Here is a 21,641-nt window from a genome sequence, read left to right on the forward strand (position 1 = left end):
CGGAACATGAGAGTACACAGGTATAGACAGAGAGAAGGAAGAAGTAAGATGTCCCCCGACAAACTAAGCCTATATCAGCAAAACTAGTGGCTGAATCTAATCAGCCCTACTATAAGCTTTATCAAAAAGGAAGGTCTTAAGCGCACTCTTAAAAACGGATAGGGTGTCTGCCGCCCGAACACAAACTGGAAGCTGATTCCACAAATGTGGAGCTTGATAAGAAAAGGCTCTGGCTCCCATTGTACTTTTAGAGACTCTAGGAACAACCAACAACAACAACAACCCTGCATTCTTGGAATGCAATGCCCTAATAGGACAGTAGGGTATAATGAGTTCTTTAAGGTAAGATGGCTTCTTTCCATTAAGGGCTTTGTTGGCGAGAATTTGCTCAAATTTTCATTTCAGAGCACATTGTCACAGAATAATGGGTCACAAATTCGAGGCTTCATGCAGTCTGATACAAAGAACTGGAGTAATGCAAAGCACAATACTTTATTAGTATGCTGACAAAGCTATTGGTAGGAATGCCCAAGGCAATGTGATCATTGTTACCGTCTTGTCTGAATCAAGCAGTGTTTCTCCTGTATCTGTAAACCTGCCAGGCAAGAACGCCCAGGACAAAACGTATTTATATATATATATGTAAATGCCAAATTAAAGCCAAATATCCATTCTACTGTTGTCCTTACATTAATCTGTGGTGGACCTCCATTAAATGAGGTTAAATTGTTAACATAGGTTCAGGAGCATGGCCACGCCTAAAACTCCGCCTCGAACCACGGCCACCCCTATTTATATCCGGCAAAACTTCCGGCCACTGCTTGTCTCCATCCTTTCAAGGACTGACAGCCAGACCGTGATTCACGCCGCGCGTCGTCACGGTTCAAACAAGCTAAACGCTACCACGAGAACATTCAACTTACCATGGATTCCGAACTGCTGATTAACTCACCGGAGTCAGACGAAGATCTCTTCGACATCGGCTACCCGCCATCCACGTTTCAGCAGTTGGATCTAAGCCAAGCATCCGAACGGAGCCGCGTGCGCTCGGCAATCAGTGTCCCACACACCAGCCGCCACCGCTCCCACTCAAGCTCCCCCAACGAGACACCTCCAACTCCAGACAGGTCCCAGGCTTCGTCTACTCCGCCAGCGAGGGCAAACAACGGGGGCCACAACAGGCACAGCCAGCTCCAATCTCCCCACCAACGGCAGCCTGCCTCATTAGCAGCCACTCGCAGCGGCGCACTCGACATGCCTCTCAGACGGAGCCGCGCTCCGAAACGGAGCCTGAACTCAGGAGGTAGACAGTCAACTCCAACGTTTCCTGAAAGAAAACAGCATCCACTTTCACCGAAATGACAACAAGGCTAGACTGTTCAACCTCTACAAAGCCAACAGCAGCACAACGGCAAGAACAACGACACACACAGCTCTTCCTGCACCAGAGACAACCACCGCGCGGCGCGCGCACCACGGGTCGTGACGTCACAGGCCTCCGTCCTCCTCCTCGGACACAGCCCTCTGTGCCTGCTCTCTCTGTGTCTGACATGTCACAGCTCATGTCAACCTTTCTCTCATCCTCGCTCACAGGCTTCACGAAATCCCCTTGCACATACATCCCTTCATCCCTTCATCCCTTCTTCTTCTTCTTCTTCTTCTTCTTCTTCTTCTTCTTCTTCTTCTTCTTCTTCTTCTTCTTCTTCTTCTTCTTCTTCTTCTCTACCTTCAGCAGTCCACAGCAACCCAGCTTCTGCTAACCTTCCTCCTCTAGCAGCTAACACCGTAGCAACAGCGCCTCACCCAGTAACCCAAGGGACCATGCTACATGCTAACCCATTAGCCGACTCTTACCCAGTACCTTCTTTCCCAACTGGTCAGACGCTCCAGTCTCTCTCTCTCTGACCCTCGCAGCGAGCAGATGCTCCGGTCTCTCTCTCTCTGACCCTCGCAGTGAGCAGACGCTGTCTCTCTCTCTCGACCCTCGCAGTGAGCAGACGCTCCGGTCTCTCTCTCTCGACCCTCGCAGTGAGCAGACGCTCCGGTCTCTCTCTCTCTGACCCTCGCAGCGAGCAGATGCTCCGGTCTCTCTCTCTCTGACCCTCGCAGTGAGCAGACGCTGTCTCTCTCTCTCGACCCTCGCAGTGAGCAGACGCTCCGGTCTCTCTCTCTCTGACCCTCGCAGCGAGTAGACGCTCCGGTCTCTCTCTCTCTGACCCTCGCAGCGAGCAGATGCTCCGGTCTCTCTCTCTCTGACCCTCGTAGTGAGCAGATGCTCTGGTCTCTCTCTCTCCAACCCTCGCAGTGAGCAGACGCTCCGGTGTCTCTCTCTCCGACCCTCAAAGTGAGCAGACGCTCCGGTCTCTCTCTCTCCGACCCTCGAAGTGAGCAGACGCTCCGGTATATAAATATCCATCCATCCATCCATCTTCTCCCGCTTATCCGTGGTCGGGTCGCGGGGTAGTAGTTCCAGCAGAGAGCCCCAAACTTTCTTTTCCCTGGCGACATCAACCAGCTCTGACTGGGGGATCCCAAGGCGCTCCCAGGCCAGCGAAGATATATAATCCCTCCACCTGGTCCTAGGTCTACCCCTTGGTCTCTTCCCAGCTGGACGTGCCTGGAACACCTCCCTAGGGAGGCGCCCAGGTGGCATCCTAACTAGGTGCCCGAACCACCTCAACTGGCTCCTTTCGACGCGAAGGAGGAGCGGCTCAACTCCGAGTCCCTCCCTGATGACCGAACTTCTCACCTTATCCCTAAGGGAGACACCAGCCACCCTGCGGAGAAAACCCATCTCGGCCGCTTGTATCCGCGATCTCGTTCTTTCGGTCATGACCCATCCTTCATGACCATAGGTGAGGGTAGGAACGAAAATGGCCCGGTAGACAGAGAGCTTTGCCTTCTGGCTCAGCTCCCTTTTCGTCACAACGGTGCGGTAAAGCGACTGCAGTAAGGCAAGGCAAGGCAAGGCAAGTTTATTTATATAGCACTTTTCGACGCAGGGTAATTCAAAGTGCTTTACAAAAAAGAAATGAAAGACATTAAGCATTAAAAAAGAAAAGCTAATAAAATAAACATTAAGGAAAAATACATGGATAAAAGTTACAGTGCAGTCTAAAATATGAATAGTTCAATTAAACATTACAAGAAAAAGTACATGGATAAAAGTTACAGTGCTAATAAAATAAACATTAAGGAAAAATACATGGATAAAAGTTACAGTGCAGTCTAAAATATGATTTAATTTAGACAGACTTTCTTCACCATATTTTGCTCGCATGACATCCACAATCGGACCCTCAGGAGGCTGTACACACCCCCCTCCCCTGCTTTGCTTCCATAACAAAGTCTTTAAAGTGTTACCAAAACACTCCGTGTTACCAAAACACTATTTTTCATCCGTCGATGCCAGATATTCCAAATATCTCTGCTTTCGAGCAGTCCCTCTCATAAATGTCATGGAGTTTAATTACGTTTAGAAAAAGTACATGGATAAAAGTTACAGTGCAGTTTAAGATATGAAAAGTTCAATTAAAAGCAGCGACAAAAAGAAAAGTCTTCAGCCTGGATTTAAAAGTAGTCAGAGTTGCAGCGGACCTGCAGGTTTCTGGGAGTTTGTTCCAGATATTTGGAGCATAATAACTGAACGCTGCTTTACCATGTTTAGTTCTGACTCTGGGGACAGAAAGCTGACCAGTCCCTGAAGACCTGAGAGATCTGGATGGTTCATAGTTTAGCAGGAGGTCAGTAATGTATTTTGGGCCTAAACCATTCAGTGCTTATTTTGTTGTTCTTCATTATCTGAGCCAGTGGTAGCATGTAGATGTTAAAGAGAAGAGGCCCCAAGATGGAGCCTTGAGGAACCCCACATGTCATATTTGTCAACTCAGATGTGTATTTACCTATAGAAACAAAGTTGTTTCTATCCTTTAAGTAGGATTTAAACCAATTTAGAACTGTTTCTGAAAGTCCCACCCAGTTTTCCAGTCGGTCTAGTAATATGCTGTGGTCAACAGTGTCAAACGCAGCACTGAGATCTAATAATACTAACACTGAAGTTCTGCCACTGTCTGTGTTTAAGTGGATGTCGTTAAAGACCTTTACAAGAGCAGTCTCAGTGCTGTGGTTTGGACGAAAGCCTGACTGGAACACATCGAAACAACCATTTAAATGCAAGAAATTACTCAACTGTTGAAAAACAACTTTTTCAATGATCTTACCTAGAAATGGCAGGTTTGATATGGGCCTGTAATTGTTCATTACTGAAGCATCTAGATTATTCTTTTTTAAGAGCGGTTTAATGACTGCAGTTTTCAGGGCCTGTGGAAAAATACCTGAGTGAAGAGATTTGTTTACTATATGAAGTAGTTCTGAGGCCATGCAAGGCAAAACATCTTTGAAAAATCCTGTTGGAATAATATCAAGGCAGCAGGAGGAGGACTTCAGAAGTTGTATAATGTCCTCCAGGTTTTTATCATTAATCTGATGGAATTGTGTCATGGTGTCTGAATTGATGTTAAGTGGACACAGAGACAGCACATTTGCTGTTCCTGATGCAGAGGCACTGACTGCTTGTCTGATTCTCTGAATTTTGTCAGTGAAAAAGGAGGCAAAATCATTGCACGCCCTGGTGGTTAGAAATTCAGAGGCTACTGACACTGGGGGGTTAGTTAGTCTGTCGACGGTAGCAAATAAGGCACGTGCGTTGTTTTTGTTTTTGGTAATGATGTCAGAGAAGAATGATTGTCGTGCGTTTTTCAATTCCAAATTATAAAGGCCAAGTCTCTCTTTATAAATTTCAAAGTGAACCTGGAGATTTGTTTTTCGCCACCTGCGTTCAGCTTTTCGACATTCTCTTTTTTCTGTTTTAACGGTCATGACCTTTCTCCATGGAGATATTTTCTTCCCAGTCACTTCCTTTACCTTAATTGGAGCAATGGCATCTATAACATTTTTAATTTTTGAATTAAAATGATCTACTAGCTCATCTACTGAGATGTTAGCAGGGGCAAGTGTGGAAGAAAAATTCTGAGTAAATATTTCCCTAGTATTTTCAGTTAAATATCGCTTTGTGGTTACCTCTTTTTGAACACTTGTGTGAACAGAAATAGAGCTCTCAAAGAAAACACAGGAATGGTCAGAGAGCGCAACATCAGTCACCACAACCTTAGAGATATTCAGACCCTTTGAGATAATTAAGTCCAGAGTGTGCCCCTTATTGTGCGTGGGCTCCGTCACATGCTGAGTCAGTCCATAGCTATCAAGAACACAAAACAGTTCTTTAGCCCCTCTGTCCTGGGGGTTGTGAACATGGATGTTAAAATCACCAACAATGACTAGACGGTCAAAGTCAATACACACTATAGACAGCAGTTCAGTAAAGTCATCAAAAAAGCTTGCACTGTATTTGGGTGGCCTATAGATATTTAGGAACAGAGCTCGAGAGGAGCATTTCAGCTGAAGGGCCACATATTCAAAAGAATCAAAGTTTCCATACGATGTCTTCCTGCATTGAAGGGAATCATTGAACAGAATAGCAACTCCACCCCCTTTCTTATGCATTCTTTCCTGACTCATAAAACTAAAGTTGGGAGGGGTTGATTCGATAAGAACAGCTGCACTGTTATTTTGTTCAATCCAAGTTTCTGTTAAAAACATAAAATCAAGATTGTGCTCAGTGATAAAATCATTGATTAAAAATGTTTTTCCTGCCAAAGACCTAACATTTAATAAAGCTAGTTTAAGTTTGTTAAACACACTATCAGTCCTGTTTTTTGTAACAAGCTGTGGCTGACATGGAATCACTGCTAAATTAGATAAACTCACACAAACGTTTGAGCGCTTCCTGTATCTAAGATGATTTACCGCTCCCGCTGCTCCTTATCTCCGGCCCATCTCACGCTCCATTGTTCCTCACGCTCCATTGTTCCCTCACTCGAGAACAAGACCCCGAGATACTTGAACTCCTTCACTTGGGGTAAGGACTCATTCCCTACTTGGAGTGGACAGTCCATCGGTTTCCTGCTGAGAACCATGGCCTCAGATTTGGAGGTGCTGATCCTCATCCCAGCCGCTTCACACTCGGTTGCGAACCGATCCAGTGAGTGCTGAAGGTCGCAGACCGATGAAGCCATTAGAACCAGATCATCTGCAAAAAGCAGTGGTGCAATCCTTAGTCCACCGAACTGCAGCCCCCCCCCCCCCCCCCCCCCACGACTACGCCTCGAAATACGACCGATGTATATTACAAACAGGATTGGTGACAAAGCGCAGCCCTGGCGGAGGCCAACCCTCACCGGAAATGGGTCCGACTTACTGCCGAGGACCCGGACACAGCTCTCGCTTTGGGAGTACAGAGATTGGATGGCCCTGAGTAGAGACCCCCTCACCCCATACTCCCGCAGCACCTCCCGCAGCACCTCCCACAGTAACTCCCTGGGAACTCGGTCATACGCCTTCTCCAAGTCTACAAAACACATGTAGACCGGATAAGCGTACTCCCAGGCCCCCTCCAGGATCCTTGCGAGAGTAAAAAGCTGATCCGTCGTTCCACGACCAGGACGGAATCCGCATTGTTCCTCCTCAATCTGAGGTTCGACAATCGGCCTGACCCTCCTTTCGAGTACCTTAGAGTAAACTTTGCCGGGGAGGCTGAGTAGTGTGATGCCTCTGTAATTGGCACACCCTCTGATCCCCCTTTTTAAAAAGGGGAACCACCACCCCGGTCTGCCACTCCTTCGGTACTGTTTCCGACTTCCACGCAACGTTGATGAGATGTGTCAACCATGACAGTCCCTCAACACCCAGAGCCTTCAGCATTTCCGGGCGGATCTCATCCACCCCCGGGGCTTTGCCACTGTGGAGTTGTTTGACGACCTCAGTGACCTCCCCCCGGGAGATTGGTGTTGATCCCCCGTCATACTCCAGCTCTGCCTCTAACATAGAGGGCGGAGTTGTCGGGTTCAGGAGTTCCTCAAAGTGCTCCTTCCAACGCCCTAACACTCCATCAGTTGAGGTCAACAACGTCCCATCCTTACTGTACACAGCTTGGATGGTTCCCTGCTTCCCCCTCCTGAGGTGTCGGACAGTTTTCCAGAACAACTTTGGTGCCCCCCGAAAGTCCTTCTCCATGTCTTCTCCGAACTTCTCCCACACCCGCTGCTTTGCCTCGGCCACGGATTTATGTATATAAATATGCAAAGTTTAAATATAAATGTTGACGGGCAGAGGATGTTGGGATGAAGGGATGAGGGATGGAGGGATGTAGGGATGAAGGGATGTAGGGATGTAGGGATGAAGGGATGTAGGGATGAGGGATGTAGGGATGAGGGATGTTGGGATGAAGGGATGAGGGATGAAGGGATGTAGGGATGTAGGGATGAAGGGATGTAGGGATGAAGGGATGTAGGGATGAGGGATGTAGGGATGAGGGATGTTGGGATGAAGGGATGAGGGATGAAGGGATGTAGGGATGAAGGGATGTAGGGATGAGGGATGTAGGGATGAAGGGATGTAGGGATGTAGGGATGAGGGATGGAGGGTTCCTCCTAGTGAAATGATGTGAGCACTGCCATTAGTCCGTGACCCAAGTGTCTGTGGTTAGATAACTACTTTGTACTTTTACTTCACTACAATTCAGAGCTAAATCCCTTACTTTTACTCCACTAGATTTATTTAATACCTTTACTTACTTTGCAGATTTGGATTAGTGAAGTGCAATTATTCAACTCTTAAATCAGACTTTAGTTACACCTGAGTAAATTCACAATCCTCCCTGCAGTATACAATGCCATTAAAACTAGCTGCACCTTTACCAGCTTTGCTAACACTTTAATGCATCAATAATTATAATCAAAACCTATAATATATATTATTCTGAAATGGACCAATCTACATAATGAGTACTTTTACTTTTGGTTCGTTAAGTATATTTCATTTGAAATACTTTTGTACATTTAGTTGAGTAACATTTTGAATGCAAGACTTTGACTTGTAACAGAGTATTCCTGGTACTTCTACTTTTACTTAAGTATAATATCTGAGTACTTCTCCCACCTCTGGTGATCAACAGCTGTTTGCGTGTTTACAGAGTTTAGACGCTGTAAGGTGAAGCTCCTTTCCACAGCATTGGCCTGGTGATGGTTCTTTTCATCTCTTTTTTGCCGAAGGCCTACCAGGTGAATACAGTTGGTCAACTGTCACTGTTGGCACAGTTAGCCTGTTCATAATGTCTAGTGTGTTGTCAGTATATATGAAATGACTAAGTTATCCAGCTATCTTACAGCTTATCTGCAATAATATCCGAAGGTATCATGCAATCACATTGTTAAAAATTATCCAGTAAAACGTACGTTTTAGGTAACTTTCCAACTACAGTTATCACAGATAAGCGTTTTAAAATATATTTGGGCTGATAACTGGTAACATTGTGTTTTATTGTAAGACTGGATATGCGGGTTGTGCACACACAAACACACACACAGATTTGAAGATGTATAAATGTAGGCCTGATACTGTACCTCCCTTCCTGTTTTCCTTCATTTCAGATAACGAGGAAGGTCGGGGGTTGTTCTGTGTGTGTGTGTGTGTGTGTGTGTGTGTGTGTGTGTGTGTGTGTGTGTGTGTGTGTGTGTGTGTGTGTGTGTGTGTGTGTGTGTGTGTGTGTGTGTGTGTGTGTGTGTGTGTGTGTGTGTGTGTGTGTGGGAGCAACAAGGAGAAGGAGTCTGGGTGATTACTTCAGCTGTAATGAGAAAAACATCTTTCCCTTCAGGCTCTTATCCACCAAACTAGTGTGTCTGGAATGTAATCAGCTCCCTGCAGGACTGGGAGGCATCACAACATGCCGGGCTGCAGAGAGATGCTGAATCTGATTTGGAGGGGTCAGTCTGCAGCTGATTTGTTTAACAGCATAAACAAAACATCTAAGAATTTCTGAAACATTATATTTGCTCAATAAGGATTGATGTCCAGGTACACTAAGACTTCATGAGGGTTAGGGTATATTGTTCAAGTACTGTGTTGAGCTGTATCCAATGATCAGACTCTTTTTATTACATGGTCTTTGAAAGCCTTCTGCACGTTGGCTCCATCTTCAGAAAGAAGTGAGAAATGAACCACTTTCAACACAAATTACTTGGTTGTATTATTCTATTTTTACATTGAACAGTATACAAATTTGAAAGATTTGTTGTTGTTTTTTTGTACAAAGACCTGCTTCGCTCATATCAGACCCTTCCTGATGGTTTTTGACAAAGAATCTTTGCTCTTCGCACATTTATTTAAACAATTGATACAAGCGACTAAACTGCTTTGTCAGGCGCTTGTAAAGGTCAGGTGTGCCTCAAGTCAATTGGTCATGAGTTCAAATGTATTCATCTACTCACAATTCTGCACTGCATAATTAAACACACATTTTCTGCTGATTTTTAAAAAACTGTTAGTTTTCTGTGTTCTTATATCAAGCATGTATTTATTCTTGATTTTCAGTCCAAGTCAGCCCATGCTGTGTAATCTGAGTGGCTGAAAACTGGGGGGGAAAGCAAATAAATGTAGATGTGATCGGAAAAACATAATTTTATTATCAAGTATGTCATCGGTAATTAGAAATATGAATTCAATTGGGTTTGTTTGTGCTTTTATAATTTGGTCTATGTTTACAGACAAATCGGATTTGAATGAGACAAAATAAAAAGTTAGCCAAGTTTGTGTTTTCCATCGAATCAGAAGCAGTTCAAATGAATCACATCGGAGTCACAATACATTGAAGGTTAATGTGGAAACTTCACTTCAAAGTGAAATAAAACATGTTTTCCCCAAACATGGCCTGTTAGCCTCTTAAAGCCCCAACAGGTATTAACAAATAACTTTAATACCCTGCTGCTGAGCACTTAATGCCCCCTGCTGGTGACTTGGGGAGACTACCAGACTGTGTGTCTGTGTGAGGATAATTTAAAGGGGCCCTATTATGCTAATTTCCAGGTTCAAATTTGTACTTTCTGCTTCTCCTGTGACATGTTTCCATGGGGGAGGTAGGTGTGTGGGAGAGGGAACTTTGGGATGTTAGCCTTTGCAGACCATTTATTTGCACAAAAACCTATAACACACTACAGGAAAGGGACAACCCCAAAAGGCACAATAGGGCCTCTTTTAAAACAACTATCACCAGCTGTGAGTAATTCATGAGGGATACATTCAACGAGGGGAATTATAAAGAGTTGATCATTCTGATACAGAGATCAAATATAATTGATCTCATTGCTGACAGGTACGAGCCACATTACTGCGTGTTAAAATGTGAATTACTCTTCATAAAAGTACCTACTGCACACTACAGTAATGCCTTCTTAAAACATGTATTCCGTTGACTTCTAGTGAAATTAGTTTCTTATATTAGTCTAATTGTTTTGGTGTAGCCCTGTTTCACAGTAAAAAAAACAATTACAAATATTTTCCTTGAATCTCTTGGGAAGTAACCTGTAATGAAGAAAGTATATGCGTACTTATATTATAGGGGACATTTTTTTTATTTAAAAATATCGTACGTATTAATTTTCTTGGTGGAATTGAATTAATATAGAAGTTTAAAGTTCAGCTGACTTGCTGAGTGCTGCATGTCTAATGTTCTTTTTGCTTGCAAGTTATTGGAATTATCCGTTGTTTGCACAAGATAAGAAACTATTTGTATTTATTTTAAAAGCAAATATTATTAAATTATTCCACAATGTAAGACCCTTAAAATAATCTCTTTATTATAATACATTTGCCAATAAAGCACTACATTAACATTGTATGATGTGTTTTCACTGCTGTATTTATCATTAAGTTGCATTTATGTCAATACATTCGCATGCATATCACAATTCAACAAATCACAGACAACTCAAAGCCACTGTTCAAATTTCAATCAATTATTTTTTAATCCATTTACCAATACACTGAAGAATGTCATACAAAAAAAAAAAAAAAAAAAGGGCCTCCTTATGCAATTTACAGTTCGAATAACAACACGATGAACAAACATTTTTTTTCTTTTTCTATATTTGTAATCCACAATCTCCATAAGCTAAACAACTCGTCATTATTTGGTTTTAAGTAGAAATGTCCTTTTTCAATAAATAACGTTTTTAAGCTTCTGAGTAGAGCAGCAGTTTCCTCGAGCATTTCAAAAGACCTGTGGATACTCTCGTTGACAAGGATGATAAAACTGACAAATGAAAATAAAGCCGTGGAGAGCAAAAGCCTCTCGATGTTAGTCATCATCTCCTCCGCACATTTTGATCAGACTCTTTTCCCATTTCCCTCGGCAATCAGACTGAAACAGAACAGAATTTGATATTAAGACTTCAGTTGACATCTTCAAGTTCGAAATCAGAATTTTAAGATTTCTCATTAGATTATTAACTATTTTTTTATAAGTCTACAACATGTCTTTGTCGACAAAAAACAAGTTACAGGTTAGTAGGACGTGAGTTCAAGAGGAAGCAGATTCTTCTTGTCCTCAGGTAGACTTTGTGTTAGTTAGTCCTCTCCTCCACAGATGGCCGTCACACACTCCCCAAGGCTGTCCGACAGATCTGACTGAGGACACAGCAACACATTTACCCTCAGCGGTGGAATGTAACTAGGTACTTTAACTCAAGTATTATTTTTAGGCACTTCACTTGATCATTTCGATTTCATGCTGCATATTATTAATTATAAATTAATATTGGGAAATATTGTAGTTTTTACCCTTTTATTTCTCTGCTTCAGTTGAGTACAAGATGACTCGTATTTCTACACTGTGGTACTTTGTATTTTACTGCAGTAAAAGATCATCATAGACATGGATGAGTACTTGCTCCACGAATGGTGAAAAGCATTTTCTATCATTTAGAGAATGATGATTGCTGCAACCCGCTGCTGCAGATACACGCTTTACAACCTCAGGAGGATGCGTCCCCAGCTGACCCAGAAAGCGACGCAGGTTCTGGTCCAGGCTCTCGTCACCTCACGCCTAGACTACTGCAGCTCCCTCCTGGCTGGTCTACCTGCATGTGCCATCCGACCTCTGCAGCTCATCCAGAATGCAGCGGCTCGCCTGGTCTTCAACCTTCCTAAATGTTCCCACACCACGCCGCTCCTCCGCTCCCTCCACTGGCTTCCGGTAACTGCTAGAATCCACTTTAAGACACTGGTACTTGCGTACCATGCTGCGAATGGATCTGGCCCTTCCTACATCCAGGACATGGTTAAACCGTACACCCCAGCACGTGCACTCCGCTCTGCATCAGCCAAACGACTCGCTGCACCCTCGCTGCGAAGGGGACCCAAGTTCCCATCAGCAAAAACACGTGGGTTTGCTATCCTGGCTCCAACATGGTGGAATGAGCTCCCATTGACATCAGGACAGGAGATACAGTAGCTTACACACCTTCCGGCGCAGACTGAAAACTCATCTCTTTCGACTCCCCTTCGAGCGATAGAACTATTAACAAAGCACTTATATACTAATAAAGGGCTGGCTTATCTAAAGCCAGTTGAGTAGCACTTGAAATGTTTTTGCTCTATGAAGCCTGATGTACTTATATGATTCTGTTTTCTTCAAGTTTGTATTTTGTTGGTCGAACGCACTTATTGTACGTCGCTTTGGATAAAAGCGTCAGCTAAATGCAATGTAATGATTTGTAATAGTTTAATTGACTAAAACTAAGATGAGCATGGGAGGTATAATTGTTGAATGATGATTATAATTCATTTTAGAGTGATAAGGTGGTTATATTTCACACGGACATTGTGCGTTACAGCAGCAGAAACTTGCTACCTTACCCTTAGTTTGGCTACATTTCTAATATTAGAGCCGTTCTCTACGGTGGCCGAGAGGTGCAACCGGTTACAGCGGCCCCAGACACTTCCATTGGGAGAAACGCACTGCAGCTTTAAAAGCGATGCAAATATAAAAAGACAAATTGGCCAAACACATGCCACTGAAGAAATATCTTCACCAACTTGACGAAACATGCGCAGCGTTCACTCAAAGCACTGCATGTAAACGCTGAAACTAATTAAACCTGTTGACCGCCGTAGTTCCACAAGTAAGAACACTTTTTAAAGTCTTCTTTACTTTTGAAAAACAGCTGGATTCAGCAGTGTATTGTACGTAGTCCTTTTGCGTCCCTTTCTATTATTCTGTTTTCAGATACCTTCAACAAACATTCACAAGCGAAGGCCAAACAGCGTGGACATTTTCCTTTTAAAAAGGTCTGTAGTGTTTTTTTTCCCAAAAGTTGAAATGAGTAGCAAGCTTACTTAACCCAGGAAACTATTTTTACTTTTCAGAAAAGCTGCAGTCGTCTACAAATGATGGATGGTTAGTTTTTGAATCATCAGATTGTGCAAAAAAAAAAGGGCGCAAAAATAAAAAAACACAACAGTCAGACAACTCCCAACATTTAACATAAATCAGACGACATATACCTCACCAATAACCATTTAAAGATTCCCAAAGTTAGTAACATGAGTTTTATGTCATATGGAGAATGCTCCTGTTACCCGCGGATTAGTCATTTTTAGTCTGTGTGTCTCTTAGGACCTCTTGACTATTCAAACAAATACTTAAACAAATCACTAGTGCTTGACAGATACAATTCCTATAATGACTTCCCATTCCAGTAAATGCTTGTATGTACAGTGACCTCACCTCAATGGCAGAGTGCAGAGAGTACTCGTACAGTTTCTTGAACTCGGCTCTGATGTCCAGCATATCGATCTCAGAGCGGCCCACCATGATCCGGTTCAGAGTCGACTCGTCTGTTCCTCCACCCTGACAAAACACACGGGAAAAAACTATTTCATTAAATAACTACTGACTTTTCTGTCAATGTATAAAACAAGATCACTTCTAGTAGATTAGGAGGCCACTGCGGGGGTACGGGTAGAAGGCTGTGTACTAAATATTTGAGTGTTTATTGTATCGACTCTGAAAATATACTTAAAATGTTCAGTATTCATACTACATTACGTTTTCTTTAGGTGTGCAGTGCAATGCTTAAGGGAATTGGAACTTTGGAATTTTAGCCTTGGCTGACCATTTACATGCACAGAAACCTATATCACACACTACAGGAAAGAGAAAACCCCAAAAGCATAATAGGGCCTCTTTAAGTGGGAGAACAATTTAGGAATTTTAAAAGATAGGAGATAATTTATGTTACATTTCTCACTGCTGAACAGCCATATAAGTCACCAACTGGATTTAAGTAAGCCAATGTTAAGAGCCTTCCATTGGATAATGACTGCAGTGATTAATATGTTCCAGCAGGCAACACGTTATGATGCGGTGAGTAGCTTCTCTTTCCTTGGCCTCTGCTATAACCTTTTAATAAAAACAGTTTGTTCACCTTCATGCTCTCATACAGGCGCTCTGCAAAGAAGGCCGGTACGCTCTTCACACACTTCACTGGAGGAGTACAAACGTTTAAAACAACAATGTGGTTAAAAGTTGATTTTATACAAAAGTAAAAAGATATAAGAAAGAAGACATTTCTCCCATAAGAGACTATTGAAGATTTCATTCTGGGAAGACTTTCCACAAGTTGTTGTACATGATATAACATGTAAAGCACACATGTAAAGCACACACCTATAGCCACCAGGAGTTCCTCCAGCTCCCCTGACATCTCTCCTTCGATGCTTTGCTGCAGAGTCTTTCCACTGATGTTCTTGTATTCAACAAGAGCTACACAAAAGAAAAAGTGTCAGTTTACAATTCCAATCCCACATTGACCATTGTATGTGTTCTAGTTCTAGTTCTAAACACAGTGTAAACTCAATGTGACGTACTTTGTCTCAGTTGAGGTATACTTCTGTTGCAGAGGATGTCAACAAATTTAGTTTCATCCGTGCCCCACTTCTTCTCCCCAGCATCGTAAAGGGTCTGTGGACAGAATAGATTCATTGTACGTTTATTACTTTGCTTAAAGTCATCTCACATATGTTTTGTCATTTATACAGTTTTTTTACGTGTAGTTTTCACGGCGGATTTGAAGAGGAATAAAACATGAGAAAGCCACTGGTGTCTGCCTGTGCTAAAGGGAATTATAATCAGGGCCCGTTACATGATATACTCCACTATTTAAACATGTTCAGTCATGCATCATACTGCACCTTGGCGTCTTCCTTTGCCTTATCTGCATCCACTGCAGTGTTGTCATCCCTCTTGCCCTGAAAAATAAACAAAACATATCATTAACCCTTGACTGGACCCTAGACTCTTCCATAAGTGGGTCCAAAAGGACCCGTATTAGAATAATATACGTTTTTATGCGATTTTTGTCCTTTTGGTTAAGAAAAATCACTTGTATAATATTTAGGTTCACACTAGAAATATTTAATTTTAAACTTTTTTACATTTTGAAAAAAAAAAACGAAATTCCATAGAAAATGCATACGGGTCATTTTTGACCCACTTGGGGTAGTAATACAAAAACTACAATTTCATAAAATAAAAAATTTAGAATGGCATGATATTCAAAACATGTTTTTTGAGGAATAGCTGGAATATGAAATGATAAAAAAAAAATTAAAAAAAAAATTGTAGAAACCACCTCACCGGGTCAAAAAAGACCCACTTATGCACCTTAGGGATAAAAACAAACATTAGCCCTATCTACCTCTTATTTTAATGAAACACAAAGTGGAAATTAAGGTGGCTTCACACTGTAGAAACTCCTGTCGTGCGTACAAGCCTTATTCATATCCAACTGAACTGGTTTACCATCCCTTTATGTTTAGTCATTACGATGAATGTGAAGACGACATGTTTTGAATGGACTGATTATTAAAAACCTGCACAGTTCACCCTCACTATTATAGACACTGTATGCAACCTCTTTTTCCCCCTAATTTCTTTTGAAACTACAATTTCAATTGTTTCTTTCCTTGAAAGGAGGGGAATAAATAAAAGGGGGAAGGACAATGTGATATGAAATCTTAAAATGTGACCAGATTCCTACACAAATGAAACTTGTTCACTTAATTTCTTGACTGAAGTTTGACTTTGTTTTCTCTCTGGTGCACCTATCCCTGCACTCTGTCTGGAATATCACCGGCCTTATGTAAGTATATATATATATATATATATATATATATATATATATATATATCTGGACACAGTTTTCCTTTATCATGAAGACAAACCTCGGCCAGCAAGAGCAGTGCATTGGAAAAGTCTCCGGAAACTTCACTCTTCAGGTCAAGGGTCAACATCTTCTCGGTTTCTGTGGAGGGAAACAAACTCATGATATAAAGCGGTGCAGTGATGATGATCTTTTTGTAGGCTAATCCAGAAACTAGCATTGCACGGGCTCCTTCGACAAAATCCAATTATTTCACTAACTAGCAGAAAACCAGCTTTGTGGCCAACACAGATTTGTGATACTTAACACTTTTTGTTCAGCAGGATAATCGCCACATATAACACCACTTTGTGATTTTTGAAACGAAAATGCAAATGGCCGAAATAAAAAGCTAAGCTAACGAGCTACATCACGGTTGCGTGGCTGAGTATCACCACCACTGAGCTGAAGACTTAGTTTCGTCAGTGGGATGACATTTAGAAGTTTTTTAGTCACTTAGCAACTGTCAATGTTATGCAACATAAAAGCTTCGGACATTCACGAGTGGGCTATTTACTGTAAGGATGTATTTTATGTCTAGACTTCGAGGGAAGTAGTATAATGCTCTGTCTTTTCTGGGTTTTAGGACCACTATTAAAAACAAAATGTATCACAATACAAGAAATGTATACTCTTAAATAAGCTAGTCAGTCCAGTGTTTTAGATGGGCTGTCATTCACTCACATTAACTGGGGTTGCACTAGAATTGCCATTTTCCCTTAGGAAGGTTCCTAAAGTAGTGAAATGACCTGGAAGTAGCAGACTCACTGATTCGCTTGTCATCTCTTTCAGTGTACTGGACTATCCTTTACGAAATGAAAAGGACAAAATGCTGTTCCACATTATCTTGCAGCCGCCATTTAAAGTGACCATTCGGTCGTTCACGGAGACAGCCAATCAGGATCGACAAATGTGGATCATGTGAGTTACGTTTAAAAAAAAGAAAGCATTTTCCATCTTTCATATCTTGAATAATGGAGTAACATGTTTAACGTTCTTAAAGGCCATAAGAGACAACATGATGATTGAGAATGCACAGGGTAAGGTCTAAATGCGCTCCATCTGCGGAGAATTGTAGTTTCACCACAGCAGATGTACGTCAATAAAGTCCGTTAGTGCATCATAATGACTTCGCCCAGGGTAGGTGCCGTCAGGTTATTTTGGCACAGCAGATATCTTTTCCTAAATACTGATGGCCTCTTCTTCAACTCTTTTCTCATCACCATGACGTTTAGTACTAGTTAAGGTGAATTGTTAAGGAAAAGACCAATGACCTGCTGATTCAACTGCAGCAAATATGTGGATAATCAAGAAGGCAGTAAATGGATTACCTTCCAGATAGACGTCAGAGAGAGCTTTGATTTGTTGGTTGGATCTGGAGGCAAATATTTCAATCAAGACGCTGTCCTTTGTCCCAGCTCCCTGCAACGTCACACATTAATTGAATGCCAATAACATTATCAACAACAATTATTAATGATAGTGGTAATCTACATGAATACATTTTTAGCAGGGTACAAATCTCCTATAAACAGACTAAAATAACTCCATTTGATCTATGCATACAATTCATAGTACATTCCATGTTTTAAATGTAACTTTAAGTTCAATGAAATGGTGAAACCCCTTTATTACAAATGGAGGGAGACATTAAAGAAGATATGCAAGACTTAAGGATTGGCTTTTGCTAAGAATCAGGGTTCTTAACATAGTTACGTTTTTTTTTTTAAACGTATACAATGTATTATTCTCAGTTCTACTTGCAAATTCAATGTACTCTAAATGTTTTTCGAATATACTTATTTCCTCAGTAATACTTATTTTGTAAAGTTAAAAGTTAAAAAGAAGATTATAAATCTGACATGAACTGACTTCCATGGCCCGCATCACTTCATGGCAGTCGTACACTGCAGGCGGGGTGGCGAGCGCGACCAGCAGATCCTCAAAGTCTCCGCTGGTGTCTCCTTTCAGGTCCTCCACTAGAGTCTGTGACGTAAACACAACCTGTCACTTCTCAAGCAGAAGCACACACACAACCACACAAATACACCCAGGCCTTTAGCCCACAGTCAGACTCATAAGACAATTTTACATCAAGGAATGTGCCGCTGTGTATAAGAGCTCTGGTGGAAAGTAAATACAAAGACTCCTACTTCTTAAATGTAACCCAATCCAGCTAAGCCAATAGTACAAATGGGTTTTAAATAAGATGAAAAACGAGCTCATTGTGTGATGTCTGGGAGCACAGGGCTAGGTCCAGGCTTTGAATTATGATTCAGCATACATGACTCATTTATCATGAGACTTTTTTCTGAGTTGTTTCGAAATGAACTATATAAAAAGGATCTAAACATGTGAAGTTAAAACCGCAGCTCTATCTTACTCTTCCAGTGGCTCCAAGGTAAGCTTCACAGATGAGCTGCCTCTGAGCGCTGCTTCGATGGGTCAAAATGTCAATTAAAACCTTGTCTTTGGTGCCTGGAACATTACACAAAAAAAACGTGAGGAGGGACATTCAATAAACATAACAACAAGTGTATTGATGTACATGTGCATGCAGTAAATACAATAAAACACTTTAAAAGTTGTATCTGGCTGGCAGAAGTACAAAAGAAACAACGTGTGTAATGCTTTAATTGTATGGCTCTTTATGCCGATTAAAACCTTAGATAGATGACATGTAACCTAAAAGATGTAAAATATACAGATACCACAGAACATCATTTGTTATTTCACTTTATCTTTTAGGAAAAAATGGTTGTGTTTCAGTCGATGTGGGTTCAGTGTTGCTCTGTTGTGCTACTGCCCAATACTGTGTGTGTCTACCGTCAATAAAATACAAATTAATTAATATATTCAAAATGTCATATATTTAAATAAATGACTTAAAAAGATACAGTAGTTTAACCTCACCACAAAAGGGGAAATATATTCCACTAGAATCAACAGATAAGAGTGTTGGTGCTAACAACTAAGCTAACGGTCACCATGTTGTTAATGCTACTCAATTAGCAATAGCAACAACCACAGGGACTGACTATATGGGGTGTGTGTGTGTGTGTGTGTGTGTGTGTGTGTGTGTGTGTGTGTGCGTGTGTGTGTGTGTGCGTGTGTGTGTGTGTGTGCGTGTGTGTGTGTGTGCGTGTGTGTATGTATTTTACCAAGTCCTTCAATGGCCTTCCTCAGTGCCACAGTATCGTCTCCTGCATCAAAGTCTGCTTTGGGCTTGATGGTTCCTCTCTCTCCAGTCTGAGGAACAGACAGTTTGTATAATTGTTTTACATTTTACATCAGTTGTGCTGTGCAATCATAAATATCATTGTAAAGCTTGAAATCAGTGTAAAGTTTAGGTTAGACCTACTGTTGCTTCGAACGAGGAAGGGGAATTCACAAGACTGTCCAAGTCATCCTGCAGAATGTTAATCAGTTAAGTATAAATGTAGGCACTGGCAGTAGGCCTACAATCGGGTAAAACTTCACAAAATACATATTTTGACTTACCCATAAAGACGCCATGATAACGGGAAGTTACTCTGTGAAAAAATATATAATAATCATTCTTAAAAACTTTCTATCTTGGCAAGCTCTAGAATAATTTGTTGGCTTATTCTCACCAAACTCCATTCATAAAAACAGCACAAATTAAAAAGTGTTGATGAATGATGATAGAAATAGTTAACAAATGCAATTTAAATTAGTTTATAATGTCTTACTAGGTAACCTTGCCATGTGTGCAATTGGAACATTTTTAGTTCAATCAAGCAGTGTTTAGTGGTTGTTACTTTATCTCATTCGAACTTTTATAATAGTCTGTTAGATTGCTTCCTGTGAAACTCGATAGCATGTCTTACGATAAAATATTACTTTATGTTAACTTTACTTATCACAATTATTTGACTACTGATTAATCTCAAGAGAAAACTCTAAATCTTGAGAAAGAAAACAGAGATGAACTTTTAACTATTAAAATCCAGATCATTGCTTATGCTCTTAATTTAGTTTTAACCTGTGCTACTGCGACATATATTTGGAGATGTATTCACTAGTCTTCATCCACCCATTAAAATACTGTAATTGTGACCTTAGAGCAGTCTAGCATTTCTGTTTGCTGTGATATCCGTGAAGCTCTGCCACATTTGCCACAGGATAATGTTGACACATCCATGTTTAATCAGCTGGTGAATATGTTCATCTTACATCAAACTTTCAGAATCAGTACGATACAAAGTTACACAGAAACAAATAACCTTTCAATCTTATTTCCAATGGAATAAACATAAATTACCGTAAATATCACATCGTTAGATCATAGCACATTTAACTAATTAAATAAAATCTTTGGTTTTGTTTCGTGATAAAAAGGAATTAAAACATATCATTTAATTAAAAGAATAAACTTCAAGTATTAAACAGCGATGTATAAGAAGAAAGGGTAGCTCACCTGGATTTGAGTTTTGAACCGGAAAAGTTTTTCTCCGCCACACCTGCTTTATCCTTGCGGAACTTGAAATATCCACCTGGAGTCACCTGGCCACGCCCACTCTGTACACACCTTCAGGGACCGCTCGGACAATATATAAATATAGAAGGCCTGCCTCCATCTTGAGGCCTCTTCTCTTTAACATCTACATGCTACCACTGGCTCAGATAATGAAGAACAACAAAATAAGTTACCATAGCTATGCAGAGATGACACACACATTTACGTAACAATTTCACCAGGAGACTATGCTCCAATTCAAACACTGAGTAAGTGCATTGAACAAATCAATGACTGGATGTGTCAGAACTTTCTCCAATTAAACAAAGATAAAACTGAGGTAATGGTTTTTGGAGCCAAGGCAGAACGTTTAAAAGTTAGCGCTGAGCTTCAGTGTGCAATGTTCAAACCAACAGATAAAGCCAGAAATCTAGGTGTAGTCATGGACTCTGACCTGAGTTTCAACAGTCACATTAAAACAGTTACTAAATCAGCCTACTATCACCTAAAGAACATATCTAGGATAAAAAGACTAATGTCACAGCAGGATTTGGAAAAACTTGTCCATGCCTTTATCTTCAGTAGACTCGACTACTGCAATGGTGTCTTCACAGGTCTCACTAAAAAATCTATTAGAAAGCTGCAGCTGATTCAGAACGCCGCTGCTCGAGTCCTCACTGACACTAAGAAAGTGGACCACATCACTCCTGTTCTGAAGTCTTTACACTGGCTTCCTGTGTGTCAAAGAATATATTTCAAAATACTGCTGCTGGTTTATAAAGCTTTGAATGCTTTAGGCCCAAAATACATTTCTGACCTCCTGCTAAATTATGAACCATCCCGATCTCTCAGGTCTTCAGGGACTGGTCAGCTTCCTGTCCCCAGAGTCAGAACTAAACATGGTAAAGCAGCGTTCAGTTATTATGCTCCAAATATCTGGAACAAACTCCCAGAAACCTGCAGGTCCGCTGCAACTCTTACTACTTTTAAATCCAGGTTGAAGACTT

The 21,641-nt window shown here is 41.3% G+C and overlaps 1 protein-coding gene across 2 annotated transcripts; it reads right to left on the minus strand.

Annotated features, from left to right (window-relative positions):
• Positions 1-10,891: 10,891 nt before the first annotated feature.
• Positions 10,892-20,690, minus strand: anxa3a (annexin A3a). 2 transcript variants are annotated; one of them, XM_034091521.2, is made up of 14 exons: positions 20,596-20,690; positions 19,656-19,687; positions 19,516-19,563; positions 19,316-19,403; positions 18,538-18,632; positions 18,027-18,140; positions 17,486-17,576; positions 16,177-16,256; positions 15,145-15,201; positions 14,821-14,914; positions 14,621-14,716; positions 14,379-14,437; positions 13,679-13,801; positions 10,892-11,311 (listed from the first exon to the last, which is right to left on the minus strand). In XM_034091521.2, exons 2-14 carry the CDS (start codon positions 19,668-19,670, stop codon positions 11,249-11,251), a joined length of 1,023 nt encoding a protein of 340 aa, XP_033947412.1. In that variant the 5' UTR covers positions 19,671-19,687; positions 20,596-20,690; the 3' UTR covers positions 10,892-11,248. The 2 variants fall into 2 exon arrangements, with proteins under 2 accessions (XP_033947412.1, XP_033947413.1); XM_034091522.2 differs by having other exon boundaries at positions 10,892-11,577.
• Between the last annotated feature and the right edge of the window lie 951 nt (positions 20,691-21,641).

This window comes from Pseudochaenichthys georgianus, chromosome 9 (assembly GCF_902827115.2).
Source record: "Pseudochaenichthys georgianus chromosome 9, fPseGeo1.2, whole genome shotgun sequence".
NCBI classification, from domain to species: Eukaryota; Metazoa; Chordata; class Actinopteri; order Perciformes; family Channichthyidae; genus Pseudochaenichthys; species Pseudochaenichthys georgianus.